The sequence below is a fragment of the Aplosporella prunicola genome (assembly GCF_010093885.1).
Source record: "Aplosporella prunicola CBS 121167 unplaced genomic scaffold K452scaffold_1, whole genome shotgun sequence".
NCBI classification, from domain to species: domain Eukaryota; kingdom Fungi; phylum Ascomycota; class Dothideomycetes; order Botryosphaeriales; family Aplosporellaceae; genus Aplosporella; species Aplosporella prunicola.
In genome coordinates, this window is record NW_022983529.1 from 1,569,239 (window position 1) to 1,596,707 (window position 27,469).

General features: G+C 50.0%; 11 protein-coding genes across 11 annotated transcripts; 2 read left to right on the forward strand and 9 right to left on the reverse strand.

Moving 5' to 3' along the window:
• Window positions 1-2,584: 2,584 nt before the first annotated feature.
• K452DRAFT_217710 (uncharacterized protein) lies at window positions 2,585-3,381 on the reverse strand (the record flags this gene model as incomplete). The annotated part of the gene is made up of 3 exons (XM_033536308.1): window positions 2,585-2,892; window positions 2,945-3,009; window positions 3,059-3,381. Coding segments are annotated over 3 exons (696 nt in total), but the record flags the coding sequence as incomplete, so codon positions are not given.
• Window positions 3,382-3,681: 300 nt separating this feature from the next.
• K452DRAFT_262169 (uncharacterized protein) lies at window positions 3,682-5,503 on the forward strand (the record flags this gene model as incomplete). Its single annotated transcript, XM_033538600.1, has 1 exon — window positions 3,682-5,503. One exon carries the CDS (start codon window positions 3,682-3,684, stop codon window positions 5,359-5,361), a length of 1,680 nt encoding a protein of 559 aa, XP_033403299.1. The 3' UTR covers window positions 5,362-5,503.
• A 135-nt stretch (window positions 5,504-5,638) lies between these two features.
• On the reverse strand, window positions 5,639-6,797 carry K452DRAFT_282589 (uncharacterized protein). Its single transcript, XM_033539610.1, has one exon. It carries the CDS (start codon window positions 6,568-6,570, stop codon window positions 5,806-5,808), a length of 765 nt encoding a protein of 254 aa, XP_033403300.1. The 5' UTR covers window positions 6,571-6,797; the 3' UTR covers window positions 5,639-5,805.
• A 685-nt stretch (window positions 6,798-7,482) lies between these two features.
• On the reverse strand, window positions 7,483-8,460 carry K452DRAFT_331213 (uncharacterized protein; the record flags this gene model as incomplete). Its single annotated transcript, XM_033545125.1, has 4 exons — window positions 8,139-8,460; window positions 7,785-8,075; window positions 7,581-7,727; window positions 7,483-7,526 (listed from the first exon to the last, which is right to left on the reverse strand). Exons 1-4 carry the CDS (start codon window positions 8,332-8,334, stop codon window positions 7,483-7,485), a joined length of 678 nt encoding a protein of 225 aa, XP_033403301.1. The 5' UTR covers window positions 8,335-8,460.
• Window positions 8,461-8,720: 260 nt separating this feature from the next.
• On the reverse strand, window positions 8,721-10,442 carry K452DRAFT_282590 (uncharacterized protein). Its single transcript, XM_033539611.1, has one exon. The coding sequence runs from the start codon at window positions 10,403-10,405 to the stop codon at window positions 8,816-8,818; it is 1,590 nt and encodes a 529-aa protein (XP_033403302.1). The 5' UTR covers window positions 10,406-10,442; the 3' UTR covers window positions 8,721-8,815.
• Window positions 10,443-10,551: 109 nt separating this feature from the next.
• On the reverse strand, window positions 10,552-11,425 carry K452DRAFT_9290 (uncharacterized protein). The gene is made up of 2 exons (XM_033547326.1): window positions 11,155-11,425; window positions 10,552-11,043 (listed from the first exon to the last, which is right to left on the reverse strand). The coding sequence occupies exons 1-2, from the start codon at window positions 11,319-11,321 to the stop codon at window positions 10,698-10,700; spliced, it is 513 nt and encodes a 170-aa protein (XP_033403303.1). The 5' UTR covers window positions 11,322-11,425; the 3' UTR covers window positions 10,552-10,697.
• A 105-nt stretch (window positions 11,426-11,530) lies between these two features.
• Window positions 11,531-12,789, reverse strand: K452DRAFT_293994 (uncharacterized protein; the record flags this gene model as incomplete). Its single annotated transcript, XM_033541646.1, has 2 exons — window positions 11,531-12,613; window positions 12,667-12,789. 2 exons carry the CDS (start codon window positions 12,787-12,789, stop codon window positions 11,531-11,533), a joined length of 1,206 nt encoding a protein of 401 aa, XP_033403304.1.
• A 408-nt stretch (window positions 12,790-13,197) lies between these two features.
• Window positions 13,198-14,629, reverse strand: K452DRAFT_293995 (uncharacterized protein; the record flags this gene model as incomplete). Its single annotated transcript, XM_033541647.1, has 6 exons — window positions 13,198-13,354; window positions 13,413-14,073; window positions 14,136-14,267; window positions 14,325-14,404; window positions 14,458-14,498; window positions 14,555-14,629. The coding sequence occupies 6 exons, from the start codon at window positions 14,627-14,629 to the stop codon at window positions 13,198-13,200; spliced, it is 1,146 nt and encodes a 381-aa protein (XP_033403305.1).
• A 260-nt stretch (window positions 14,630-14,889) lies between these two features.
• On the reverse strand, window positions 14,890-16,201 carry K452DRAFT_354938 (uncharacterized protein; the record flags this gene model as incomplete). The annotated part of the gene is made up of 4 exons (XM_033545923.1): window positions 14,890-15,401; window positions 15,480-15,833; window positions 15,921-16,140; window positions 16,192-16,201. The coding sequence occupies 4 exons, from the start codon at window positions 16,199-16,201 to the stop codon at window positions 14,906-14,908; spliced, it is 1,080 nt and encodes a 359-aa protein (XP_033403306.1). The 3' UTR covers window positions 14,890-14,905.
• Window positions 16,202-17,173: 972 nt separating this feature from the next.
• Window positions 17,174-17,968, forward strand: K452DRAFT_293997 (uncharacterized protein; the record flags this gene model as incomplete). The annotated part of the gene is made up of 2 exons (XM_033541648.1): window positions 17,174-17,801; window positions 17,850-17,968. 2 exons carry the CDS (start codon window positions 17,174-17,176, stop codon window positions 17,966-17,968), a joined length of 747 nt encoding a protein of 248 aa, XP_033403307.1.
• A 2,127-nt stretch (window positions 17,969-20,095) lies between these two features.
• K452DRAFT_314705 (uncharacterized protein) lies at window positions 20,096-21,332 on the reverse strand (the record flags this gene model as incomplete). The annotated part of the gene is made up of 3 exons (XM_033543785.1): window positions 20,096-20,220; window positions 20,959-20,986; window positions 21,251-21,332. Coding segments are annotated over 3 exons (235 nt in total), but the record flags the coding sequence as incomplete, so codon positions are not given.
• Between the last annotated feature and the right edge of the window lie 6,137 nt (window positions 21,333-27,469).

Consider the following 27,469-nt stretch of genomic DNA (forward strand, 5'->3'; position numbering starts at 1 on the left):
GATAGATGGTCGCATTGCCTAAGCGGAGGCAGTAGGCAGCGCGGTTGTGGTCGTGGTCGGCGCGTCGATGAAAAATTTTCATCGCGTCGAAGCCGCACCCCAACAGCCTGCAATGACGTGTTACAGGCTACCACCCATCACCTCTACACTCAGCTACCCATTAGAGACGCTCCTCTAATGGATATTACTAGCCGCGGCGACGTAGACGCGTGCAGTAGGATTTCGCGGCCGTTCTATCTAAAGAACTAACTAGGGGGTGTAGAGTTAAGATAAAAGTAAGGTTATATAAGGAATAGTTAGATCTAAGCCGGTATATAATACGAAGAAAAGAAATAGGTATTAAGAAGTAGTATTAGGTAAAGGAGTAAGTATCTTTTATAGAGTAAAAACCCTAGGGGAAAACCTCTATAAAAGATAGGGAAAAGAGGTAGAGGCTAGGGGAGGAGTAAAGAGAGAGAGTCTAGGGATAGGCTCAAAGAGGCTCGACTCGGAGAGAGAGCCCGGTAATAAAGAGTCTATTTTTAATAGCTCTATTTACCTCTGATGCGGTGGGAAAGGCTAGGTAGATTAAGCTAGAAAGCTTCTTTGCCCGGGTTTCTTCGGGGGTAAGCTAGTAAGGAGTTCCTGCTAGCTCTAGACCTTAATTAAAGGTAGCAATTTCTTCCCTAAGGGAGGAGAGCGCCTCTAGAGAGGCGTAATCCCTAGTAGGGAGACCATAAGCAGCTACTTTAAACCAGGTCCATAGTTTTTCAGCGGATTTGAAAGGGATAATATTATCCTAGAGAGGCTTATTTTCTAGTAGGTAGCTATTAGAAAATAGAGCGGTGGTTGTAAGGACTAGGTTTCCCTTTAGGGAAATAGTGCTTACGGCGAGGACGGGTTCTTTCTCTTTTTAAGTAAAGCGAGAGTTGAATGTATCTCTGAACTCTCTATTTGAGAAGGATTGCGGAAGGGTAGGGGCTTAGAGAACTAGTTACCGGCTAGGAGAGAGTAGGGTTCTAGCTTTTTAAGGAGCTAGAATCGAGGTAACTTTACTAGAAACTTTTCTAGCTGTTTAGGGGAGGTTTTAGGCTGTAGCTGTAGTATAGGTTTGGGGGCGAGTTTTAGTAGTTGTTAGACTACTAGTTGGTTTCTTTGTTGTAGTAGGGGGTTGGATAGGCCCTCTCTATATTAGGTAGAGGCGGTTTTCTTTAGTGAAGTTCCGGAAGATTTCTAGAAGGTCTAGAAGTCTATTTTCCTAGGGGCGGGAGTCGGATAGGTCTACTACTTTCTGTAGGTAGTCTCTAGCTAGTAGAATAGCTTCGGGAGCTGTTGTTAGTGCGGAAGTAGTAGGGGGAGGAGGTAGGGGCTAGAGTTTCTATTATTTCTATAGGGGTTGCTGGGAGGGTTTTTCCGGTTGGGTTTCCGATCCCGGGTAGATAGAAACCTCTAAGTTTAAGGAAGAGGTACTTTGGGTGCTTAGTAATAGTAGAGGTCTCTTTTCCCCTCCTTAAAAGATTAGGGGGTTTGGGATATCTACTTCTATTTCGGTAGGAGTAGAGGTTTTTTCCGGTGTAGGTAGGGTTTAAAGAGTATCGAAGCGTGTTCTAAGGGGTAGGGTAGATAGCCTAGGAATAGGCGTTGAGATTTCTTCCCGTAGGCGTTAGTAGACTCTTTAGTTAAAGATAATTTTTATTATTTAAAACTAGTAGCGGAAGGTGTTTTTAGTTAGTTTAATTCTAAAGCGAATTTTATAAGAAACTTAGTTTTAGACTGTAGGGGTAAGTTGGCCGAAGATGTAGTGTTCGACGAGAAAAGTAGGGGGTTTAAGAACCCGGACTTATGTTTTTACTATAGTATTTGCCCGAGGTGTGTTATTCCGGGCTAGGAAGTCTGCCTAGGGTAGAGATATGATAGGGTCTATGCGTAGTCTTAGCGGGGAACGCCGAAAATTTTATCTACTGGGGGAACCGGTAGGGAGGTTTTTACCTATAGTTAATATAATAACTAAGGCCTACGGCCTGGTGTAAGTTAGTCTATAAAGTAAGTAGGCTGTGCTAATTCGTTTGATAGTATTTTCGAGGTTCTAGGGGCGCTGGTTATAGCGATTCTATTAGTGCGAGAGGTGTTGTTGTGAACGAATTAATTAATTAATTAATTAATCTACGGGTTAACTTCTCTTACGGTCTATAATATTCTCCCGGATATTAGGAGGGCGGGTTTCTATCTTAAGATTAGCTAGGTACCTCTTTAGTCTCGAAGTTATAGTTCCGGGTAGTTTCTAGAGGAGGGGTTTTAGTAAGAAACGCCGAAAAATTTTCCCGCTAGGTCAGAGGAAAAACTAGTATATTTTCCGGTTATAACGTAACAACCAAGGCCTGGGGCCTGGTGCAAGTTGGGGGGGTAGATAAGCTGGCTGTGCCGGTTCGTTTAGCGCCGGATTTAGGTCCCTGGGAGCGCTAGTTGTTGCGTTCCCTTCTGCCTCGAAAAAGTTAACGCTGGCGTCTAGGATTTGGGCCTTGAAAGTCTGTAAACAACTTTCCATTCCGCGTAGTGGCTTTTAATTTTCCACTTAACCTCTCCGTGTTATGATTTGAAGAAGGTATTACGGGATTTCCAATCTTTTTCCACGTACAAGCTCAACGTCTTCTTCAGTGACTTCCGTTTGCAGTAGTGTAAACATTCCATCCTTACTATGATTAAGATCGCTTCCACTGTTATCCGTCGGCCACACCGTACTTTGTCTTGGTTTCTTTGGCCCCTGACGATTTGAAGTGGGGTAAGGTACACTGCCACTGTAACCAAGACGAGCTGCTGCGACACGGAACAAAGGGCGTAAGGTTGCCAGAGAGCCGGCAGTGATTTCGAGACCTTGTTCCGTGTCGGACCAGATAGCAATATCAACGGTAGCCCCTATCAGACAAAGGTTAGCGGTTTAAATAGCACGTAAGCAGATGCGACTTACAGAGGAAGTCAGGATCTTTAAAGTCTTTGACGTACGCCATCCGGACAAGCACAGCGGAAGAAGCACTACGAATATTAGTTCAATATCGGGATGTACTAGGGGACTGATACGTACATGCAAGCCATGCTCAGAATGGGTACCAAAGCAATTTTCAATCTGCGCTCCATATTGAGGTTCCAGACGAGTAAGATTGGAAGCATTCCGAATGTAAAATTGCTCAGGGCAGAAGTGCCGCCATAAAGGTACGTCAAAGCCATGATGATCTCGGCATCCAGACACTTGCCCGATCCTCCGACTGCCTTTGTCCAGAAATAGGAGATTGGCATGCATTGCAGAAGCGTGACGAAGAAGAAGACAGCTCCTGTAATGACCGTCGCTGCCATTGCAAGCCAGATAATCCAAACATGTACGCGACGGTTTATTGATGCCCGAAGCACCGGCCACTGCGCGCCGATCTCAACTGCCGGGGAAGAGGGGCGCCTTGACCCGAGACGACGGCGCGGTGCTATGCGGTAGATATGGCGCAAGGTATTGTGAGGTACCTAAGGTTAAGTAGTACATCTTATGAATAGATATGAAGTGTCGAAGTGAAGAGAGTCGTCGGGTTGCCGAGATGTCGGTGACTAAGAATGACTAGCCATGAATTCCCCGCTCCGCATCCCCGAGGTCGCCGAAACTCGCTCCAACTTCCCCGACGTTCGCCTTTTGCTTTTTTGTTGTCTTGGAAACAGCTCGCCATGTCGTCTTGTACCACTAGACCTTCCTCGCTAGCCTGCATCGAGTGCAGAAAGCGACATCTAAAGTGCAGTGCCAGCGTGCCCGTTTGCTCGCGTTGTTCCCTTCGCGGCCTGCAATGCGTCTACAAGCCATCGCGACGCGGCCAGAGAGGCCCACCGTCCAACCATGTTGATCTGTTGTCGCCCGTGTCCGGATCCCGGATCGTTCAGAGCACTAGTGCCACGTCTAACAACGGCCTCCCGTTTTCCTCGGCTGACGTCCCTGCTCCAGCTACTTTTCCTCTGAATGGCGAAGATCCCGTTGCCCTTGCGGCCCAGGAGGCGAGCTCTCTTCCTGCCGGCAGCGAGCATCTCGTCAACTTGTACTACAACAACTTCCACCCCGCTCATCCTATCCTTGTCCCCCGCGATCTCTACCAAGCCCGAAGCTACCCGAGTTATCTGGCAAGCGTTGTCACATTCATCGGCAGCCATTTTTCATCGTCATGCTCGAGCGATTCTCTGAGGGCCATAGCCATAAACGCCCTGTCCGACTTCAACATGAAGACGGCAACCATGGTACAAGCCAGGTTGCTTTGTGCCATTGCCTTACACGCCGAGAACGAACGAGAACTTTCCAATTCACTTCTTGGAGCTGCAGTTGACCTGGCCATAGAAATTGGCATGCACCAAAAAGCTTTCGCCATCCTGTACGGGGAAGCACGGCCGATCGAGGAGGAGAGTCTCCGAAGAACCTGGTGGGAGCTCTACGTGGTTGATGGCTACTTGGCCGCTCTGGACAAGAAGTCTGAGTTCAAAACCAATGCTGTCAACGCCGACGTCCTTTTGCCATGCGAGGAGTTCGTTTACGCTGACGGAGCATGCTTGCCTTCTCCGCTTTCCCTGGCGGATTTTGACCAAAGAATATTTGGACACGACGAGTTGCAATTCTCATCCTTCTGTTACCGCATCGAAGCTACCCGGATACTCAGTCGGGTGCTCGCACTTGATGGGATGCGTGAGGTGCATCAGGACCAACTTCAAGCCGTCGACAATGCCTTGGCTGGTTGGTCGCTTCATCTCCCTCCCACCAAAGCAGACATCATGAATGAATACGGCGAACTGGATGAGATGTTGTTCCAGGCATACATGATAATCCAGTTCGCGACCATCTTCTTGCATTCCCCGAGGAGTGGTCTAATGTCGGCGCTGCCAACCTGCCCAGACATTCCCTGCATCTACAGCAAAAAGCAGGCGCCTCCAGCGCAGACCCAACACATGCATGCTGTTAAGGCGACAGAAGCTTCGAAGCAAGTCTCAAACCTCGCCGCGTTGCGATGGCCGGTACAAAAGCACACCCCTTTCTTTATCTGCGGAGTCGTCATCGGTGCCATCATTCAGCTATCCACTTGCTCTAAACACTCCGGTCTCTGCTTAGAGCAACACCGTGATCACGTCAGCTTGATCATCGGAGTTTTGAAATCGTTTAGCCAAAATTGGACGATTGCACACGTAGCCGTTACCCAGATCAAAAAGGTCGGCGCTGAGATACTACGCCCAAAACCTTTCTTATCGCAGCGCGACTCGGCTCTGGACACCTTGGAAATCTCGCCCGGCAATGACCCTTGGTTCGACCTACTCAATATGCCAACCCTACAAGGCCTGGCCGAATATGAAGCAGAAACGAATCAGCTGGTGTAAGGCGTAGGGTCCCGATAACAGCTAAGATACCCTGTATTAGCTTGGAAAATATTTTTTTCTGGATTCAACAATCTTTCCAATAGCCTTTTATTACTACATCAAGAGATCCTTTTCCATTTCGTCTAGAGATTATTGTCCGAACTTTTTTAATCAAAGGGTATTCTTACAACTAAAATAATTACTTCTTGGCCACAACTACGGAGTTCCACATATAATTTTCATGAACAAAACTAGTCACAATTTGGAAATCCAAGAAGTCCCGCTTTCAATTTATTTTCTACAGATAATACGGCTGCAAAGTGGGTAGCAAAAACGATATAAGAAGTGACTAAATACAATTCGGGTCTGGGAATAGTGTGATCAATAATAGACAACTCTTCTAGGTACATTGGACTATAGAAAATTCGACGTCTCACACGGACAGTGGTATATTCAGACCCAAAATCATCCACCCTCTTCGTCATCAGGCACAGTGCTATTGAAGAGCAGCATACCCGTCGCTAGAGCTTTGATGATAAAGCCAACCATCAGGGTAAGACCCGGCCCGTTATTCTTATAAACCGCCGCGCCAATAAAACTCCCCGCCACCAGAGCAATCAGAAACCCCACGCGACGATTCCGCCCGATATTCTTCGCCGGAGCGGCAAAAAGCTGCGGATCAATCAGGACGTCTACGAGGGCTGCCGTGGCCATCGTAGTCGTCAAGTCCGACATCATCAGGCCGCGCACCATGCTGACTTGCCCACCTGCTGCCACAGCCTGCAGAGCAAGAGCAGCTCGTCCGATTGGCGTGTCGGATTTCCTTGCGGCGGCATACCCGAGCTGGATGCCTGCAGCGGACGCGACAATGGCAGTCTGGAGGCTGGAAGAGACGAGGAGCCACCATTTCCGACGCACGGAGCGGAGCAGGCACGCGACCTGGCCGAAGAAGATTGCGCCAGCGAGGAAGGCACCGAGAGAGATTGCAATAGGGACGATGGTGTGAGAGAGGCGGTCGTCAGAGGTGAGGTGGAAAATGTGGATGGCGAAGAGGACAGTGTTGCCTGTTTGGTTGGAGGCGAAACACTGGAAGATGGGGTAGGTTGCTGAGTCTTGGATGCCAAACGAAAGGGCGAGGAGGAGGACTGTAGTCTCGAGGAGGTGGGATTTAGGGTTTATATCTCGGCGGAAATTGAAGAAAGATTTCCTCTGGGATACTCGTCCAAGCATGGCTGTCAATGATCCAGAGTTGCTGCTCATGAGCCGCTAATTGGTGGAGAGGGTGCCGTAAAGTAGGCACAAAGCTGTGCCTTAGGCGGCGGTAAAGAAGAGGGTGAGGGGTGCGTATGTATGAGCTATTTGCTATCTAGCTCGGACGTGACTCGGACGTGAGTGGTAGCTGCAGTAAGTTGTATTTACTGCTGCTGACGAGGCCGTCGAAGGCGTTGCTGTTGCCGCCGATGCCGCCACGACCACCGCCGCTGCTTCCGCTACCACTGTCTCTTTTGCAAGAAGCAAACAATGTTCGACGAGTAATAGGCGACAGGCGATAGGCACCAAGCGATGGGCGATGAGTGATGGGCGGATGTTTACGGAAATCCGTCGCGAGGCGTGGATGGTCGAGCAGATTTAGTGTTCCTCACATGACCTCTATATGCACCTAGCTTCCGGTCAATGCACCCGCTGGTCCGCATCTATTTTGGATGGACCAGGGTGCGCTTGCGTCGGCTTATACCTACACTGGATATATAAAGTTTATGAACAAATGCGTGGTGTTGAGTAGTTGTACTTGCGCTAGGGAATCTAAGGCTCTATATAACCACTAGCTATCTACCCGGAAGAGTTCCGCTGAACAACTAAATGCATAATGTAAAGTGGTAGGCTGGTACTACCATGTCCCTCTAGAATCTTCTGAATATATAAATAGGCTTGGGGCAAAACTACTTAAGACCTATTGTTTTTCAATCCCGAACATAAGTTATACATATTATAATCATGCAATAATATGCAGCTGGCCGCCGACATAAACTTTATTCAGCAGTAGGTGATATCTCATCCATTTTACGTAGAGATGAAAAGAAAACTAACTCCGCTTTGATACTTGACAGCAGTACATCACTTTAATGGAGCATAGCTTCAAAACTATTTGTCCTCAGCCTCAGCAGCCCTCCACCAAGAGTTGGCATCTATCGACAACGTCAGTAAGAATGACTGGCAACGAAATATATGAATAAACTTACGGCTGTCAATCACTGGGACGTCAATGACCTTGCGAGCCTCGGCTTTCTTATTGTGATCGACATTGAAGGTCTTGTTCCGCTCCGCCATAGCTTCGTCCAAGTCAACCTGCGACGGATGCGTCGCCGAACCCATTAAATGAGGATAACCTGCAAACAACAAACATCAGCTCACTGAATTTCACGGAAAGTACGCAGCCGACTTACCAATCGGGAACTCATGGCCCGCATCAATCTCCCAGAAATGCCACGTCTTGCCATACAAACCCACGATTTCCCTCATGGCCTCCAGCTCCGCCTTCTCCCACTCATCCTCATCCTTCGACGCAGGCTTTGGCAATATCAGCATTCCCGACTTGACTTCGAAGTCGTGCGAGTGCCAGAGCTTCTTCTCCTCTGGAGGGAAAGTCTCGTACACAGACTTAGGGACCATGTACTCGACGCCGATGAGACGGGCGTTCTTCTCGTGGGAGTCGTAGATGAGGCATTGGCGGAGGTCTACTGGCTGGTTAGATTATTGATCAAAATGAGGAGGACCAGTCGGATAATTGGACTGCTCGCCTTTCCGCACGTGAGAGCAGAAGTGCGTGGCGGGAACGTAGCGGGTCTTTCCCTGACGCGCTTCATCTGCGTAGATGTGGATTGCGGTGAGGAACTCGCAAATGTTGTGGAGGGGCTTGAATTCCTGTCGTGGCGAATTAGTCGGAGAAAGACATTTCTTGATGAGACGGATACTAACAGCGTTAGGGCCGCACATTTTGATTGTGGTGGTTGTATATTTCGCGTTGAACAATCCAGAAATGGACAATGGAAGAGACAATGAGCTTTGAGATGCGGTCTACATTTCGACCACCATTTGGAATATATATCCATTGACTCCCCGAAACCCCGAAACAAGCTCTCTATTTTCCGCCGTCAAATCCGGAGCATATTCATGGAAGCTGGCGAGTGATTGAGACTTCGTAAGCATTACGTAGCTAACCGTTGCAACATCGGCGAACTGCTTCGGCGACCTACGGGGCACATGGGGGTTCGACGGCGGGGTTGGACACTGCTGCCCGAGAAGGCCCGGTTTTGTATTCGTGCCTGCTATAGCACAACTGTTAAAGTTCGACTCACTCGAATACTAGTAATGAGCAAAGGATAGTTTGGATTGACCTTCGCAGAATGAAGTTTCTGGTATCTTGGTATATCTGGACCAAAGGATTCAACATCACTCCCTATCCACATCCACCGCGCTACGCCTCCTTACGCTTGTACCGGCAAAAAACATCAGCCTTGCACCTGGCTCTGATGCGCTGAAATTCCTTCTCATCTCCCGCCCCCGCCGCCTTCCCAAGCGTCCACAGCACATCCTCGTAAACCTCTTCGAGTTCCACATTCACGTCCATGAGCCAGACGATGAACTTGGCGAGTTCTTTGCGGAGCATCGCGGGCGTGGAGCCTGGCGTGAGGGGACGGAGCGCCGACCTAGCGACATGAGACGCTGTTGGTTGCGAGCGCTGGTGTGCACGCATCCAGTGAGGCAATTGTTCAGCCGTGTCGTGGAAACGCACTTGTTTGCGGGCGCGACGACGAGGCGCGCGGGTTTCCTCTCCAACATCGCTGGGCTCGACATCTTCTTCGGATGGTGAGTTGCGCGGCTTGCGCTTGTTCTGCCGATCTTCTCCGGCAGTGGCGCCTGGCGATGTTTCTGCGGAGCGAGCAGCGGGAGAAGTAGCAGGGGCCGCAGCAGAGACCGTAGCATGAGCAGCGTGAACAACGGGCACAGTAGTGGCAGCAACAGCGGGTACGGCATCTTCGTGTTGGCGCGTTTCCACGGTTGGGGCCGGCACTTCCGTTGCCTCTTCCGCCTCCGTTTCCTCGCCGTCCAGGTCAAGACCAAGCTGCATCCATGCCCGTCTTGCGTTCTGAGCACCAGGAGCGGCCGCCGACTGTCCATCAGGACGTGTACGGTCAGGGTTATTTGTAGAGGTTGCTTCATCGTATCCGGGCGGGAGAGCGGCAAAGGGCTCAACAACCTCTTCGCTAGCTGTTTGGTGCTCTTGCTGTACGGCAACGGAGAATGCTGTAGACGGTCCAGCTTCCTCGGCTTCTACGACCTTTTTCTTAGCCTTTGGCTTTTGACAAGCGGTTTTCAAGTCAAAGTTCTTCCACACGTTCCATTGGGCGCCATCTTTGTAAGCGGATTCGAAGTCAATCTTGTGGGTCACCATCTGCTTGGTAGCAACCAGTTCACACAATTGTTTCGCGGCCAGATCGCAGGGAACCTCCTTCTTGTCCATAGATAGAAAATTCTTGTCTTTAAGCGGGATGTAGATACAGAAATCTTTAGCTTGAGAGAGAGATTGCAGGCCTTGCAGTAGATCCCTGGCTTTGTCGGAAGCGGGAAAGAATGGGGTATCAGTTCGTGGCATGAGCACGTTGCCACATGTTTTGAGTTTGAAACGCAGGCGATAGATGGCGTCGAGCGGACCCAGATTGGCCTCACTCAAGGCACAAATAGTAGGCGGCAGAAGGCGCAGGTCAGTCACAGGCTGCGTCATGAAACAGCCTTGCTCGAGGGCGAAGTCGAACATGTCCGCTTGGATAACGAAGAACAGTGTTTTGGAACGCGGATTGTGAGAATGCCAGTGGTGTTTGACTCTGACAACTATGTGAAACCAGAGGAGAAGTTCTGGTTTGGAGTGCGTATCGAGCCTCATCGTCATCTGGAAGGAAGTGTCTTTCGTGTTGCCTAAGAATCGCGGCTTGCCAGCCTTGACATCGTCCCATTCGGCAATCACACGCTCTGTGATGCGGTCTGTCTCGTTGTTTTTCGGAGTCATTTTGACTTCGGAATTTTAGATCTGACTTAATTCGGATATCTGCGAGGACAATTATTAGTAAGGGCTCAGATACCTTCAGACTGCACAACGATCGCCATAAGCGAACGATGACCCCCACACAAGTTGGTGTGAGATTCCCGCCCAACCCAGGCTTTGCGACTCCGAAGCAGCCTTGACTCCGATGGGCCGGCGGTGAGCCATGTCCCTGGACGGACCTTGAAACAGCCTGACCTATGCGCAGAGCGCCGGTCTCAATCCGGGAGATACTTGGCCTACCTAGTATGGGAGACGTTCAGTCTGCCCTATACAGGAGACACTCGACCTGCCCAGCACAGCAGACAGCCAAGACGAGAGTTACTTGGTCCGTCTGTAACGAGAGCCCACGCCCACTCGCGGGAGACACAACGTCTGCCAGATATAGGAGAAACGCCGACTGCCTGGTATGGGAGACCGGAGCCTGCCCGTTACAGGAAATAGACGTCCTACCAATACTAGAGACGGTGCCTACCCGTACAGGAGGCGATGTTCGACTCGAAACGGAGGTCACTTGAACAACCCGACTGGCAGTCCTGCAGTTGAGGGCTGAGGTGTGCGTCCAAGGGACAGTACGAAAAGAGAGTGGATGACAGCCTGGCCGACTTTTGGATGAGTTAGCGCACTAGAGCGGAAGATAAGGATGAGTATGACGCGACCGCGCCGTCACAATAATAGCCGCGACGAGGCTGTCGGCCCACATGGAAGACACGCACCTTATAGCACAGGCGCCGATGAAGCCTTGTAGGTGATGACAAGGGCAGCAGCGATGGGCTGCGATGAGCGTGATGGGAGGTTGTCGCGATGAAGTTGCGACGTCGGTTGAAGCTTTGCTTGGTTCGTGCATGACCGCACGTGATGTCGCGTAGACGTGATCGCGCATTCGATCCTCATCAATACTCCTCTTCTCTCAGTGTAAGTACGCCGTACACCAAGCCCAAGATCTATCTATTCCTTGAGCTGATGCTCTCCACGCCTGATAGCAACAAAGCAAACATCGCGTTTACAGACCCACCCCCTGACTTCCCGTGACACAACAAAGCTAATCCCCAATGCAGAACGACATCAGTCATGACAAGATGAATACACTTCTCACAGCAATGGCTTGGACGGCTTCTTCGCTATGTGTGGGAAGACGTGTGCCAGTCCGTTATTGCCCGAACTTCCTTCAGGCACCTTCGGCTGCTGGTCTTCCGGGATGTCTCCTGGCGTGTCAGCTTTGCTCTCGCCCTTATCCGTGACGTTGCCCATATTCGACGTCCTTCCAAGCTCTGTCTTTACAGACTCGGCCTTGGGTTTACCGTCATGTCCTTGGACCCAGTCTTGGGAAAGCTTGAGTGTCTGCTCGACCTCACGGCTCAACTTATCTACCTCGGCGTCGAGTGACTCATCCTTCGTCTTCGGAGGTTCACGGCCAAGCTCTGAGGCGACTTTGGGCGCTGTTTGAGCCCAGAGTTCTTCCAATTCTTCGAGCCAACCGCAAGCCTCGGCCAACTTCCGGACACCATCATCGCAGTCTCCTAGCAACAGCACGTCGTCGCCACGGGCGCCGAGGCTGCCGACTTGTTCCTGGTTGATGAGCAGTCGCGGAACACTGTGGCTAACAAAACTCGGAAGGCTCGCGAACGGCTGGACGGTCAGACTCGTACCCATCACAATAGCCAGATCAGCCTCGCCTGGTAGGTCCCTGTTGTCGAAGAACGCAGCGGGAAGTTGTTCACCGAAAAAGACGATTTCCGGCTTCACGAGGCCGCTACAATCCTTGCATTTTGGCACATCCTTCTTCTGGATGGCCACCTTCATCTCATCGTCGGGAAACTGGGCGTGGCAGTCGATGCAGCTCTGTTGCGCGAAGCTACCGTGGGCCTCAACGATCTTGTCGCCCGGCACACCCGCCTCTCGCTCCAAGCAGTCAATGTTCTGGGTGAAGAGCTTGAGCAGGATGCCCTTATCATGCAGCAAACGGATGAATGAGTGTGTGATGGTCGGCCGGTATTTGCCCGGGTACAGCTCTTGCGCAAGCGTGTAGAAGGGAAGCGGGTTCTGGCGGAAATACGAGATGTCGAAGACAGCTTCGGCGTACGGAAGGTTCAGGCGGGCTAGGTTCGCGTAAAGACCGGTGTCTGGGCTCCGGAAGTCGGGTATGCCAGCTGAAGTACTGATTCCCGCGCCCGTCTGGCTGGTGTCAGTCGTGGCGTCGGTGCGCGGAAGCTGGGCGAGAGGCGAACCATGACGACTATCTTCTTGGCTTTTCCATCCTTGATGTACTTTGCAAGCCCCTTGAGCGTCCTGCTCTCAAGCACCTCTGGAGCCTTGGTTTCGTCGACAATGGAGCTTTCTTCCTGACCCATCCTGGAGCGTCTTCCCTTTCCCTTGCCTGATAGCCACGGCTTGCTGCCCTGGCGGTGTGGTTTATGTCTGCGGCCTATTTTGGCGAAAGGCTCTAGCCAGCTGCGGAGGGTGCGATACACTGGTAGCGGAAAACGGTGTGGAAATTGTTGCCTATGACAGCGTCATATCGAATCCACCAACCCACCCCGCGCCAAGCCCGGCTGACTCAACTACCGAATTGATGCCGGCCACCTTGACTCACGCGTCAATCAGCTTCCTTCCCGACCGCGTCATTCTCCTCCGCTCCTTCTAATCTAGCTATGGAGAGAATTATTATACTAAATACTGTTGTTACATAATCACTCCCCCAGACTGTCTTCCACTTTGGTATCAATCTCCAATCTCGTTTGCGGGTAGAATGGAATGCTTCACTGGGGCATCCTCCTTCCATTGGATTCTGGTTCCTGGTCCTTGCCATTATCGCTATGCTTTCCCGAAGCAGGTGCGTCAGAAATAGTGCGCGCCTCGAAAGCCGGCTCAGCAGAGGCCTTCTGAACATCCGGCTTTTGACACGAATACATAAATCTAGGCTTATTGTTAGCTTCTCGTCGCAACGACAGGGCTTGGAGGTGGGCAAGAGTACATCGGCGCATAGTAACGGCCCTCCTTCAGATCTTTCCGCGCATGAGCAAGGCGCACTTCGATCTCCTCGCGAGACATGCCCAAATTTCTGCTAAAGACGGCAGTCGAGATGCCTTGGAGACCAGATTTCAGGTTTTCGACAGCGTATGCGCCCAACTTCTTCTGCTCCTCTCCCTTAGGCCAGATTCCCAATGGCCACTGCACGTCTTTTCTCCGCACGTTCACGAAACCTTGGCCGCGCAGCAACTCTTCGAACCGCAAACAAGCCTTCGTGTCAATGCCAACCTTTGCCGCACCTTGCCTCACAAGATCCGACCATTCCAGCAATGGCGACTTAGCAATCTGCTCCAGATCCTGAGGACCGTGGCCCGCGGCGCCCCACGGAAACATGATTTCGCGCACTTCGAGCCAGCCACCGGGCTCCATGTTTTCCCAACACTGACGGAAGAAGCGCGGCCAGCTGTGCATACCCATACACAGCATGCGCACGTGCACAAAGTCGAACTTCTGGTCAAATGCCCACTCCTTCTCGGCATTGTCGACGAGGAAGCTGCAGTTAGGCGGCACGAAGCTGGGCTGCACGGGAGAGAGATCGGTGCCTATGACTTGAGCGCCAGGGTGCTCCTCGGCGAATTGGATGGACCAGACGCCGGTGCCACAGCCTTGGGTTTGGTGAGCACCTGCATCCCAGATCAGACATTTGGACCCTTGTGGCCTGACTTACCGACGTCCAGGACTGACTGCACCGAGTCGGGGATTGGCGACATGTATAGCGCGCCCTTGAGCACCATCTTCCACATTTCGTGCTGCAAGTCCAGCCGATCCAGTTCATCCTCGTCATTTGGCAGGTAATAAGCTGACCGCATACATCAGACCTTGCGACATAACAGGATGCCCCTGGCTGGATCCTTACCGCCGTCATCGTAGGCATGGTAACGCCTTCCGTTCTCATAGCGGTAGTCCGTCGCGGCGCTCATTGCCGAAGTGAAAGCCCTGGAAAGAATCAGACATCCCCATCTGAAACACAGACAACCGGGGTCCCGCACGATAAGACGCTCTCACTGTCATCGCCATAAGCCGAATCGGTCTGCGCAAATCAGCAATTGATCGCGTGCCAAGGAAGAGCCCAAGGCCGGAACTCACGTCGATCTCGAGATGCTGACCAAGAAAGGACGACGAGCCACTCGTCGAGGCTCCCTCATCGCCTGGGTCAGTCATTCATGCGGTTGTAAGTTTGGAGTGGTGTGCAGATACGAGCAGGATTGTCTGATCTGCCATCGAAGGAGGGGCTGCACGGCCCGCCCCACCCCCTCTGCACGTGGCGTGTCCCTGCCGCTTGTGGATCCGCCCGGTCCGCCCGGTTGATTTGACGGTTGAATGTCGGCTATTTCTACTATCTCGTCAATTGAAGCACTACTTTATCATGGAAATGTGCATGTCATTGTCTGCCTTTTTAGCTGTGGCACTGGCTATCTTAGAGAATCAAAGCCAAGTCTACATATCTCCAATGACCTTGGTGAGCATCTCCAGCGCCTTCTTCAAGCCCATGCTCCCAACCACTTCTGCCAAGAACATGCCGTTGTCCTCCATAGGAGGCACAAGCACAGCATGGCTTGCCAACTCCGTTCCCCAACCGTACTCCAAGAGCCTGTAGTATCCGCCTCTGTTGTTGGTGAATTTGAAGGTATCAAGTGAGAATCTTTCTTGAATCATCTTCAGGACCTCGCGCCATTTTCCCTCATACAGCCACATGCGATTGAATGCGACGTTGCGGATAGTGTGCTCGTACTTGGTTAGAAGACGCTCAAGGGACGTCTGCGTAGTTTGCAGGCCTTGGAGGCTCAAGGTACGAAGGGTTTGCGGTGGGTTTTCGGAGGCCAAGTTGTTCAGAATCATGCTTCCGAAGCGTGCGTCGTTCATGTTGCTGGCTCGGAGCTTCATCTTGAGCGTTTCCAGCTGTGGGATAGCTGAAATGAGAACACTCTGATTCCTAAAAGCTTGAGTCGCTGTAAGGGCTTAGGTCAGTATGAGGAACTGCAAATGGATCGAGATTTGATTTGGCACTCACAGCACAATCCCACATCGCAAATTAGCTCGAGATGGCGAATGTTGGAAAGCCCTTCCCGGTTCCATGAAGATTCCGGGTACAACTCTGTGTTGAGCACCAGGTGCTCCGCTGTGTGCTTGCTCTTTGGCCAAGGCGTTCGTTAACAGCTTGAATGTCCATCCAGGTAGCGAGACTCTCGGATCGCAGGGGCGAAAGCTGTTCTTGTAATCGTGCGTCGGATCCCAGAATTCGTCTTGGAAGCGGATGCAGTTTAGTCCTGGTAAACCGTTGAGAGCTTCGGTGAGGAGAGACCCAAGTGCTACGCGATCCACTTCACACGCATCTCGAATCAGCTCTAGCTGCCCCAGTCGGACCCTGTTGCGGTTGTCATAATCCTGGTCGCCGTTCGGCTTCCGGTTCTAGAGCCTCCGATACTCTTGTTAGTTGAAGTTGACGCCATACAGAGTGATCCGGTGCACTGCATTTGCGAGACGAGACTTGGAGAGTTCGAGAAGGCGCGAGAGGTCTTCTTTGTTGATTCGAATGGCGAACTTCCTCGGGCGCTGATGAAAGGCCTTCTCGGTCTTCTGTTCCATATCACGGCAGACAAGCCTGAAGTTGCAGAGGTCCGCGAAGTCTAGACCGGTGGCGACAATGAAGACAATATCTTCCGGGAGCTTGACTAGTGCGGAGGATTGTTCGGTTTAACGCGTTGGGCGTCCGGGCGCCTCACTGTCCGCCATGATAGGCAGCTGGAGGCTGGTCGAGGTTTTTGGTTGTTGTGGGAGTGGTCGGGCTGTCGACGTTTTTAAGCCTAAGAACACGATTCAATGACGTGCGCTTCTGAAAGTGAAAGTGAAAGTGAAGTGTTTCGAGGTCGCTGTTTATGTAAATATTGGCTTGTGTTACACAGCAGGCAACAGCTCATACGCATTTGCCGTATCCCTGCTAGCCTCCTTTCACGTGCAAATTATTCTATCGTCGTTGTCAAACACTATATATTTTCGCAAAGGACATAGCTCAAATAGTCTATTGTTTCTGGCCCAGATCTTGGCCTGGTCATTTCTCCGGTGCGCTCAATATCAAAGATTGGTTCAGAATTTAACACCATGACACTGTTGGTACAAGAGAAAATAGGCCACCCGTTGTATCTGGTGCAAAACCAGCAACTATGTTGTAATCAAATGACTGAAACCCCGACTGTGCATTTCTTCAACAATATGCAAAAGACTGTTGTCCACAGGCTAGGCCGAACAACTATCCGAAGAGAGCATTCCCCCGTATAACGGTTTACAGTATAGTACGGCCGAGTTCGTTTATCCACACTCACCAAACTAAAGTTCGCGGAGTAGCTTGCTGTAGTGCGGTGCGATGGGTTCTTGGCCAGATAACGCTGCTGATAAGTCTGAAATGAGCATCTGCACGAGTGACGCTGTCTGTGGACATTTTTAAGCGGCGATTACACCAGAAGCTTCGGCTTTGTAAAGGAAGACAGCGGAGCGAATTTCATCTCTGTTTAAATCACCGACGATCTTCTGTAGGTTGTAGACGGACAAGTGTGACACTTGTAGTTGTATTCGGGATTTGAGCGACGAGGAAAGCTGCTCCGATCAGTATTTTCATCCCCGTCACGAAAGCTTCGGAACATTATCCCGACCCGAACAATATGGCTCCTTCTTTCATAGACGTCTATTCATTTTCCAACACTGACTGCCATGATATCAGATTGCAAAAAGACGCCATATGGCCACTATCAGCCAGCTGAACCAAAGAATTCGAAACTGGAATACAACTTCGGCCTAATGGCACCTGAAGCCATTGGTTTCCTAGTGCCCACCACAGCCGATACGCCAATGAAGACCATGAGACAGAGGTTTGCCCAAGATGGCTACCGTTTCGTGCGTAAAACTACAACTTACAGACATAGCAAGACTATCAAATCTAGGGTCAAAATTCTGATGCCGCGAGACACCGCTCTTCAGTGTCGCCTGGCATATTTCGAGCACATGGCACCCTCCAACCTGCTCAAACCTAACATCTACTCCGGCGCCGAACGCAAATACCTCCCACCGGGAAACCTACGAATGTTTGGACTGAAGGACGACCCGGAATCCGACAAGTATGTCGAGTTCATGATCTCCGCGCACATAACGCCCTTCTACCTCAATTTCTACGAAAACAAGGAGCTCCACGAGCTTGTTCGCCGCTTCACAGTCTGGGAGAAAGAGGTCATGTTGCACCGGACAATATTGTGGGCGTTCGCTCCTAATTTGCGAATTTACGCCTGTGCATTACGACCACATGTACCTCTGTGGTGGGTCACCGGCAAGCCTCACGGCGTGGGTGCCACTTGGAGACGTTTCGCTTAAAGGAGGGGATTGATGTATCTAGAGAAGTCTGTAGATATCCGCCAAATCACTGATGACGAGTTCGCACGGAACGCGAGCAACTCGACGAAGGAAGAGCGCACATTAGCGTTCAACAAGACCGTGAACGACGGCGCATTTTGAGAAGAGACACAAAGGGCTACGGTCTAATGGCTAAGTGCAAGTAGCTTATCACGGATTATGAATCCGGAGATCTCATCTTCCACAACCCTTCCTTGTTCATGGCATCAGATAATTTGCCCACCCCGCCTCGTAGCATCTATAGAATTATATGATTGTTTTCTACTCTTTAAACTTTTAAGTCTCTATACTCTTGCAAATTCCTTTATACCCTTATAGATACTCTAGCAGTGGTATGTATCTATACCTCTATACCCTTTAAAAATAGTTTAGAACCCTTATATATTTTTACCGTTATATATTTTTAATACTATTATATATTATATTTTTTTACTTTCATATTGGTATAAAGTGCCTACTAGCTGTATAATTACAGTCTAGTTATAACTACCTAAAGAGTACGCTACAGGTATCGTAGATTTTTCTCATCATGTAGTTAAGGGGTGGGCAAAGTATCGGGGGCTAAGAAGTAAACTTACATGTCCAAGAACGTCTCTTCTGTTCTACATCATCTTCTTGATCTTTACTACTCTTAAAAGAGCTTTTATCCGAGATTGGAGGGAGGTCGGTCGCTTTTTTTACTTTTTCCATCTTTTGAACGTGTCAAAACGCCGTCTTCAAGGCATGCTCCGTGGAAATTTGTGAGATAATAGATAGTTTCTTCTTCTCCCTCTTCTTTCTTTATCTTTAGAAATCCTCCTAGTGTATCTATGCTGGTCGTTGATTTGCCACTATCCGAGTCGCCTATTCTTACTGGACCATCCGGATCCCACATGTCGATGATTTCGACGTATACGAGTCGGGGAAGAACAGCGCCAATTTCTCGAGCGGCCTTCTCCCAGCTGGACTTCCAATCGGCTCCAGGTTTTGCGCAGACGAGGATTGTCGTTACTCGTTGACAATCTTACATCTTAGTCCACCGCGAAACAAGGTCCAAAGTCACTACTTCTATTTTATAGAGCTGGAGAATGCAACCAGGTCCCGTATTCCAGTCCATCCCCATTGTAGCCCATGAGGATCTGGGAAGCTCCGCAGACGCAATACGCTTCATGGGCGACGAGGAAGCCATTGTAAAACGCGCTGGGACAAACGGTGATGCGGAACGACAGTAAGGTTCAGAAGAAAAACCTTTTTTCGCATTTCGCGGGAACTTCACTGAGGATATTATCTCTGGGGTAAACTTTATTTGCACTTTGTCGAAAATAATGCCAATTTCGTTTCTATAACATCCCGCAACACGTATTTGGCTACGCAAAATTCATTAAGGATTGAGCTGTTGCAACAATACAATCGTCTTGTTTCAATTCAAATACTTTCTTGCCATAATGTGCATGCTATCGATAGGTTTTAATTTCATGCCAATGAAAAACAGGTGCTTCCAAAACCACGCGTCCATTCCTCAGGCCGATCTGGACCCGCACATCAATGATCTACCCAAAGCCATGCCTTGCATGAGAAACCTTCTAATGTAGACGTTGCTAAATGCCACTGGCCCGGAGGCCGCTCTGACGTAAATTCGATTGTCCCTGCATCCCAGGCCCACTCTGCTAGGTTTGTGCCACCTCGAGCTCGTTGAATTTCTTCAGAGTGTGAGTAAGGTAGGCATCTGCGACCAAAAATTACATGAAGAAGCACATAATATTGTAAAACCAAAAAAGTAAGAGACAGATTAAAAGCCAATATATGTGTCCCAGCCTTCGCCCGAGTTGCCGTCAAACAGCGTACGGTTTAAATTAAGATGTAGCCAACAACCCCAGCTTTACGCGGCTACAAAGGAAACCCTGCGAGGGAAAAGCACAAATCGGAGCCGAACTCTTCCGATAGTCCCCAAAGCCCCAGATACTTCGCCGCCGCCCCGCCACTCAGACCGCTCCCAGTGAGTACGGATAAGACGCACTATCGGCCCCGCTTGAAGAGATCATTGACCTTGGCCTTTCGAACGACTCTGTAAAAGACACGTTTCCCGTCTATCTTAACATACGCTCCCATACCTCGCCTGCCTTTACCTTCTTGGCACACAGCATTTTGGTCGAGACACGAAACGATCTGCGAACCAGTCTTTTGGTCCGTGCCTTCTGAGAAACAATCCGCGACATTTGGCTGGTTAGCTACAGAGCCCAAGTCTGACTTGCATTGATCTTCTTGTGCTTGGGTCGGCGTGGTATTTGCGGTGCCTCCATCGTCTAATGAGTTGCAAGATGCGGGTAGCGCGGTTGTGCAAGTCGGTTGAGCCGATGTCGTGGTCGAAGATGTACCTGTAGATGTTGAGTAAGTTATTGGCGAAGATGAAGAAGATGAAATGGAAGAAGTATCTGAAGGTGTAGAAGACGATGTTGAAGCAGGTGGCGAATTAGATTCATCAGGGGGTACAGATGATGAAGATGTAGCGGAAGACAGAGAGGAAATATTGTCTGAGGATGTAGAGTGCGTATCTGAAGGTGTAGAGGAAGTAGTATCTAAGGATGTTGAGGTTGTATCTGAAGATGTAGTTGAAGATTCATTTAAAGACGTCTCTGAAGACACATCTGAAGATGTACCCGAAGGTGTAGGGGAAGATGTAGAGGGGGGCGTATCTGAGAATGTATCTGAAAATGTTGAAGAAGATGAGGAAGAAGAGAGGGCTGCAGAAGAGGGGGATTTTTCTAAAGGGGAAGTGGATGCATCTGAAGATATATTTGAAGAAGTATCCGAAGACGTATCGGAAGGTGTAGAGGAAGGTGTAGAGGAAGGTGTAGACTCAGACATATCCAAGGATGTATCTGAAGACGCAGAGGTAGGCATATCAAAAGATATATCTGAGGGTGTAGAGGTCGGGGAGAAAGGAACGGGAGAAGACATGGGTTCTGTGTCGAAGGAGGTAGTGGATACGTCCGAAGACATATGTTCAGGTGCATCCGAAGTTGTAGAAAACATTTCTGGGGAAGTTGAGATTGCTTCAGGAGGAGGTGAAGAGGTGAATGAAAACTCAGAAGAAGAAAGATTTGATAACATACCCGTATTTGTAGTCGTAGTTGATTGCACCTGTTCACCATCAGCTACTGTGCTACTATTGTCTTCAATAACGGGATTTGTCATAGAGTCTTCAGATTGCCCCGGAGGACTAACGGATGACTCCGTGGGTGACTCCACAGGTGGTGTCTCAGTCGGCTCTTGAGACGGTTGGTTCATCTCAGACGATCTTTCAGTCATCAATTCTTCAGATGATGAAGTGATCGTCGACAAAGAAGAGCGTGAAGACCCAGAAGTCACCGGCGGTGGTATTTCTTCCTCCTGGGGTGAACTTACAGTCGAGATAGCTGACTGGCCTCCATCAACTGTACTCGCGTAGACAGTGCCAGAGCTAGTATACGTTACAATTTGTCCCGCGGTATAGGTGGTAATTGGTGTAGCACCATCTCCAATGTAACTCATATAAACGACGTTGGCAGTAGTGGTCGTTGTGGTTGAGAAAGTAGAAACTGCAGTAGCTGCGCCAACGGGGCCTTGGTATACAGTGCCCTGGCTAGTATAGGTAGTCTGTGGTATGGTTGAGATTGGTGTCGCTGTATTCCCCTGCCCAACGGTACTAGCATATACGATGTTCCCACTCGTATAAGTAGAGACGGGAATAGTTGAAACTGGAGACGCTGTATTCCCTGGCCCAACGGTACTGGCATACACAATATTCCCGCTAGTGTAGGTAGAGACTGGTATGGTCGAAATTGGTGTCTCACTCCCCCCTCCAACAGTACTGGCGTAGACGACGTTGCCACTGGTGAATGTGGTCACCTGGGCAGAAGTTTGCGGTATCGTCGAAATCGGTGTCTCTTGGCTACCTCCGACAGTACTGGCGTAGACAATAGACCCGCTAGTGTATGTAGTTATTTGGTCCGGCATTATTGTTGAAATTGGCGTTTGTTCGTCTCCTCCAATGGTACTAGCGTAGACAATAGACCCGCTAGTGTACGTGGCCACGGATGCTTTTCCAGGAGGCAAAGTCGAAATTGGCGATGCCGTGCTGTCTCCGATTGTACTAACAAAGACGACACTGTTGCTGGTATAAACTGTCGTTTCTGGAGAGCTGCCCGCACCCCCACCAAACCCTTCTATTGTTGAAATGGGAGTGGGTGGCGAATCTCCACCGACCTGACTTCCGTATACCACACTGCCGCTGGTGAATGTTGTGCTGGATAGCGTCGCAATGGGACTAGCTTGGGCACCCCCATCAACCTGGCTGGCATAGACAATGCTGCCACTTGTGAAAGTCGTCGTTGCTCCCGGAGGAACTGGAATGGTTGAGATAGGTGAAGCGGGCGAACCTCCTCCAACTCGGTCGGCGTAAATGACACCGTTCCTTGTGAACGTTGTGGCGGGTGGCAAGGTTGAGATGGGGGTAGCTACCCCTCCTCTGATAGAACTCGCAAAGACAACGTCATTGCTTGTGAAGGTGGCCACGGCCGTTGGTCCAATTTGGCTGACGACGACGTTTCCGTCACTTCCAGTAAAAGTGGTGAAAACTAGTGATGCTGAAATATCTCCAATTTGGCTCACGTATACAGCACCGTCGCTTGTAAAAGTTGATGTGGCCGCAGGCGGCACCTCACTCACGACAACGCGGCCATCGCTAGTAAAAGTCGTGAAACTTCGTGGCGTTGGTAGCGCGCTCACAAAAACCGCTCCGTCACTTGTGAACGTGGTCGACGCCGCAGGTGCTCCGCCGGTGGCAGTTGGGCTTATGAAGACAGTACCATCGCTTGAAAAGGTGGTGAATTGGGCATTGTAGGCAGCGCGACGTCTAGACTCCTCGAACGGGATCCTAGGAGGAAATTCCAGATCTGACAAGTCGGTTATAGGCGGAAGGGTTCCCTCGACGGTGACTTCAGACTCAAGCGGTCCAGTGAGACAGCCCGTTACCGTTCGCGTGTCAAAGCGTGTGTCGAATCTGGTTGCGGCGGTGACCAGGGTGTTGACAGTGGTAAGCCCGTCGGTGACAGTTACCGTGACATCCTGGCCGACAACGATTGTTTCTGGACCAGTGAGGACGGTCGAGACCTGAACTGGGATTTTGTAGATAATGATTTGTCTGTTGACTTCAATGTAACTGGTGGTGGTGCATTCAGCTGTAGTTACAGCTTGCCGAGGGCGCAGGAAGCCCCCAGCTACGGCCAGGGGCCAAGCGAGCAAAGCGAACGAACGGATGAGCATCTGTGCAAAGATTGAAACAGTAAGAAGAAAGTTTGGCACGACGGTAAAAGAATGGCGCAGCTCTGTGAACCACAGAGCATGAGAGAGTCGCAGGCGAGGTCGGGAAGCATGGAGGGCATGATTGATTCATTTAAATATCTCGCTGTAGAGTGTTTTCGCAAGTTGTGGAATAACATGACAAGGGTGAAAAATGGACATGAGGAATGGCGTCGATGCTCTACGGGAGATCGACGGCGGCTATATGGCGTTCTTGCGTTGGTTTTTTGCCAGGAGAGCCTAAGAGGGAACTGGACTAGTCAAACGAGAGCAGCGGATGTAGCCAGCGTGGGTCTAGGCATACTTGATCTCCGGGAGGACAATGACAATGACCAGGCATTGCGTTGCGTTGCAGCGATGCCCGGCAGCTTGGCATGAGAATGTGTCAGGTACGAAGGAGGTGGTGCGGCGGTGCGGCGCTTTTCTGCCCTTTGTCACCGCCTCGGCTAGCCTGCCGATCGACCGCTTGTCGTCATTGACTCGACACGCTTTCGCGCCGCCCTCCCAACACCACAAGCCGCTCTCGTCGGCCACTCTCAGCCTTTGCTGACTTGTGTCTTCTCTTCTGCATATTCTTCCCCTGTAGCAAAACTAGTTATACTCTCCCGACCCGTCGTCTCTAACGAGGCCTCTTCAGCCTAGGCGTTAGAATTGCCTAGCAGGGGAATAGGTTCGAAGGGTTTACCTTAAAGGATAAGAAGTGTAGAAAGTTAAGGGATAAGTTACGTAAAGGATCGGGTGTAGGCGTGTTACTATTAACCTTTAGTAGAGATTAATACTTTAAGTTGACTATAGAGGTTCTATCTACTACTTATTAATTAATTAATTAATTAAGTTAAGTTAAGTTATATTTATTTACCCTAACCTATCGCCCTAAGCGATATATAGGCTACGACTATTTAAAGAGTTTTACTACTAGTTTATATATAATTTATTAATCTAGTATAACGAGGCCTCTAACCTAGAAACCCCATAGTAGTTAGGGCAGACTACTATAGCGGCCCTTAGTAAATCTCAGAACGGCCTTTAAAAATTTCAGTCTACCCCTAGACTACTATAGTAGGTCGAGGGGCAGACTACCATAGTAGGATTTAGTCCGATTTTCATTAAATTTATATATATTATAGCGCACGGCGCACCAAGTAATATACTTTAATTAGACTATATTAATACCCGTGGATGTAGCTTAATATAGTAGTAGAAGTTAGGTAGTTAGGGTTAATAAGGCAGGCCCGTACAGCGCGGGTTACGGCCGATTGCGCCGGGTCACCGAGGTAAAGTAAATAAAGAAAACGAGAGGGCCGTAACAAGACCAGAATAATAACCCGCGGGGACAAAGAAAGTCACGAAGCAATCCACCAAATTATAAACCCGCGATAAAATGTCGAGTATAATTACCGCAGCATAGTTATTCGAGTTTTCCGACGAATTCGGGTTAGTTATTTACAAGCAGTACCGTCACGCAGTTTAGCCCGATCACGTCCGAGGGCATTTACAAGGGAAACATCATAAGTTTACGAGAGCGGATGCAGTCGTAGTAGCCGAAGAAGTCAAGGCGCGGCCAGGATTAATTCCATTCGCGAGCGAATTACAAATACCGACCTAGGCCAGCTAGCCGATACCCCATTTACCATTACACAGGGACGGATTAAAGTACCAGTTAGACGGCGGAGAATACGGATATATTTACTAGTCCGAGAAATAGATAAGAAGTCATTAGAAAAACGTACATAGGTAGAAGGTTTACGACGGCCGAGGCGGGTCGAAGAGAGCGAAGACGCAGGCAAGAGAAACCCGGTTCGAGACGGCGGTCAAGCGGGTTAGTTGCCAGCGATTTTTCACGCAGGGCCCGGGGTTAAAATTTTTCGAGGTAGCGCAAGACCCCAGCGAAGAGCCACATCAAGAGGAGGGGAGAATAGATATCGAGGAGGTAGCATTCGGTCGGTTATAGAGGAAAGCAAACGAGGACCATGCCAAAGAAGAGGAAGAAATCCAACAACACATCGAGGAGGTCGATCGGTTAGAAATCAGCCCGTAGCTCGACAGGACAGGATAGCATAGTTATTTAGTCGGTTTAGAGAGGCGGGATTTAATTGCCAGCGTAGAGGGTCCCGACGTCGAGGAGGAGCCGGTAGAAGCGGTTATTTAGAAAACCATACGAGAATTAGCCTAGTTTTGCCAAGAGACCGTACGATCGAGGGTAGGCATTTTCATTCGATTAGAAGCTATCCGGACAGAGAAGTACCAGACGAGATATCAGCCGTTACAGCTATACATAGACGATAAGACGTTCCAGAAGTACGTTCGTGCATAGCAGCGAGTATTAATATTTTTCGCTAGGACGCAACGGTTACACGATTAGGCTAGTCCGAAATACCGGTTCACCAGGGAGCAGAAGAGGGCATGGAGGGTGTTAGTAGTCGAGGCGAGGAAGGAGGCCGAAGGAGAGAGCGGGGAAGAGAGCGAGGAAGAGGAAGAGGAGGAAAGTAGCTAGGATTCCGTATCCAGCAGCGACGACGATACTAGTAGCAGTAGCGACGAAGGTAACAAGGCCAAATTATCCGCAGTATAGCGGGCGTGTTTAGCGTTTTACATCGAGTTATTAGATTACTAGATCGTGCAGCGGGAGTACGAGTCGCCGTTAGTTTACGCGTTAGCAGTTTTAGGTATTAAGGAGGGCGGGTGGAAAGGGCCGGACACGTATCCGCCGATTTTATCCGCCATAATCAAGATTACCCGGTTCATAGTGGTGTAACAGACCGTCGAAGAATTCGGGTTATAGGTAGTTAGTAGCAGCGACAGCGACAGCGATAGCGACAGCGACAGCAGCAATAGCTAGGCTAGTATCGTTCGAGCCGGTAACAGGCGCGAGTGGCGCAGTTCAGGCAGGCAGCAGCAGTAGTCGCAAAGGGAGACCGACAGTAGCAGCAGCGGTAAGGACAGCGAGTTTAGAGCCGGTAATAGGCGACGACAGAGCAGTTCGAGCCAGCAGCGAAGAAGGCCTAGAAGCAGAGACAGCGTATTAGGCAGCAGTTTCCCGTACCAGCGATTATTATAGTCGTAGTAGTCGCAGCGGATAATATAACCCGGGTTCAAGAGTAAGAGAAGCGGCGGTTGTTTACAGGCGGTTAGACGCATAATAAACCGGTTCATAATTAGAGGAAGCTACGGGCCTATGTAATAGATGTTAGATTTACGGATATATAGGTTAAAGATCTATTATAATACGACGGCGGCCGGCTATATCGATTGGATCGGCCATTAGTTATTATATAAGGATATCCAGTTCACCGTCCCTAAATTTCGCAGCATAGTCTATAGGTTGGTTTAGGAGACGCGGCGGATTTTAAGGGAGGAGTTATGTTTCGTTATAAGTTCCAACGAAATGCCCGCCGTACTATAGGCGACGTTGCGAGACAACCCGGTAGATAGTAGCGTCGGGTAGAATTTTTTGCAGGATGCCCGTACGAAATAGCCGGTGAATAGCGAGAGGTAGTTGATGGAGGAGCGCGTCGTAAAGGACCCAGCGTTACGCCGCAAGTTTATCGATCCGCGTATAGAGATAGGCGCGAGTCGGGCAGGTATAGACGCGTATATGGCCCGGGTCGTCGCGTTTAGGGAGAAGTTATTGGTGTTGATGCATATTACGGGCGGCCAGCCAGCAAGAGCCCCGGAGATTTTAAGCATTAGGTATAGTAACACGGCTAGGGGCGAGCGCCGCAACGTGTTTATCGAAGACGGTATAGTCGTGTTCGTAACCCGGTACCATAAAGGATACGCGTTGCAGGGCGACGTTAAGATTATCTACCGGTATTTACCGCGCGAGGTAGGCGAGTTGTTGGTTTAGTATATATAGTTAGTTTTACTATTCCAGCAGCGATTCGAGCGCACCGTATATAGGAAGAGGTAGATAGTCGGGTTCGTATGGCCGATAGACCCGGGGAAGGATAGCAAATAGACGTCGGAGCGGATACGGAAGGTGTTAAAGCGCGAGACAATAGTCGGTTTAGGCCAGCCTATAACTATTCAGGCGTACCGCGACATCGCCATCGCTATAAGCCGCAAGTACACGCGAGGGAACATAGCGTTCCGGCCCGACGAGGACGACGAGGATAGCGATTAGAACGAGGACGACCCGTAGGATTCGATCCAGGACGAGCAGGCCGGCTATACAGCACACGTCGCCGGGATCGTGTATAGACGCGCTATGTTGGAATTAGCAGGTGTAGTAGCCAGTAAGCGGCAGCGATTCAGGGTCGCCAGCGAAGCATAGCATTTATTTTT

Coding starts and splice junctions, on each gene's coding strand:
- K452DRAFT_282590 (XM_033539611.1), bottom strand. CDS start 10,405: ATGACTCCGAAAAACAACGAGACAGACCGCATCACAGAGCGTGTGATT.
- K452DRAFT_282589 (XM_033539610.1), bottom strand. CDS start 6,570: ATGCTTGGACGAGTATCCCAGAGGAAATCTTTCTTCAATTTCCGCCGA.
- K452DRAFT_9290 (XM_033547326.1), bottom strand. CDS start 11,321: ATGCGCGATCACGTCTACGCGACATCACGTGCGGTCATGCACGAACCA. Junction 11,044..11,154: donor ATCGGCGCCTGTGCTATAAG/GTGCGTGTCTTC, acceptor CTCATCCAAAAG/TCGGCCAGGCTGTCATCCAC.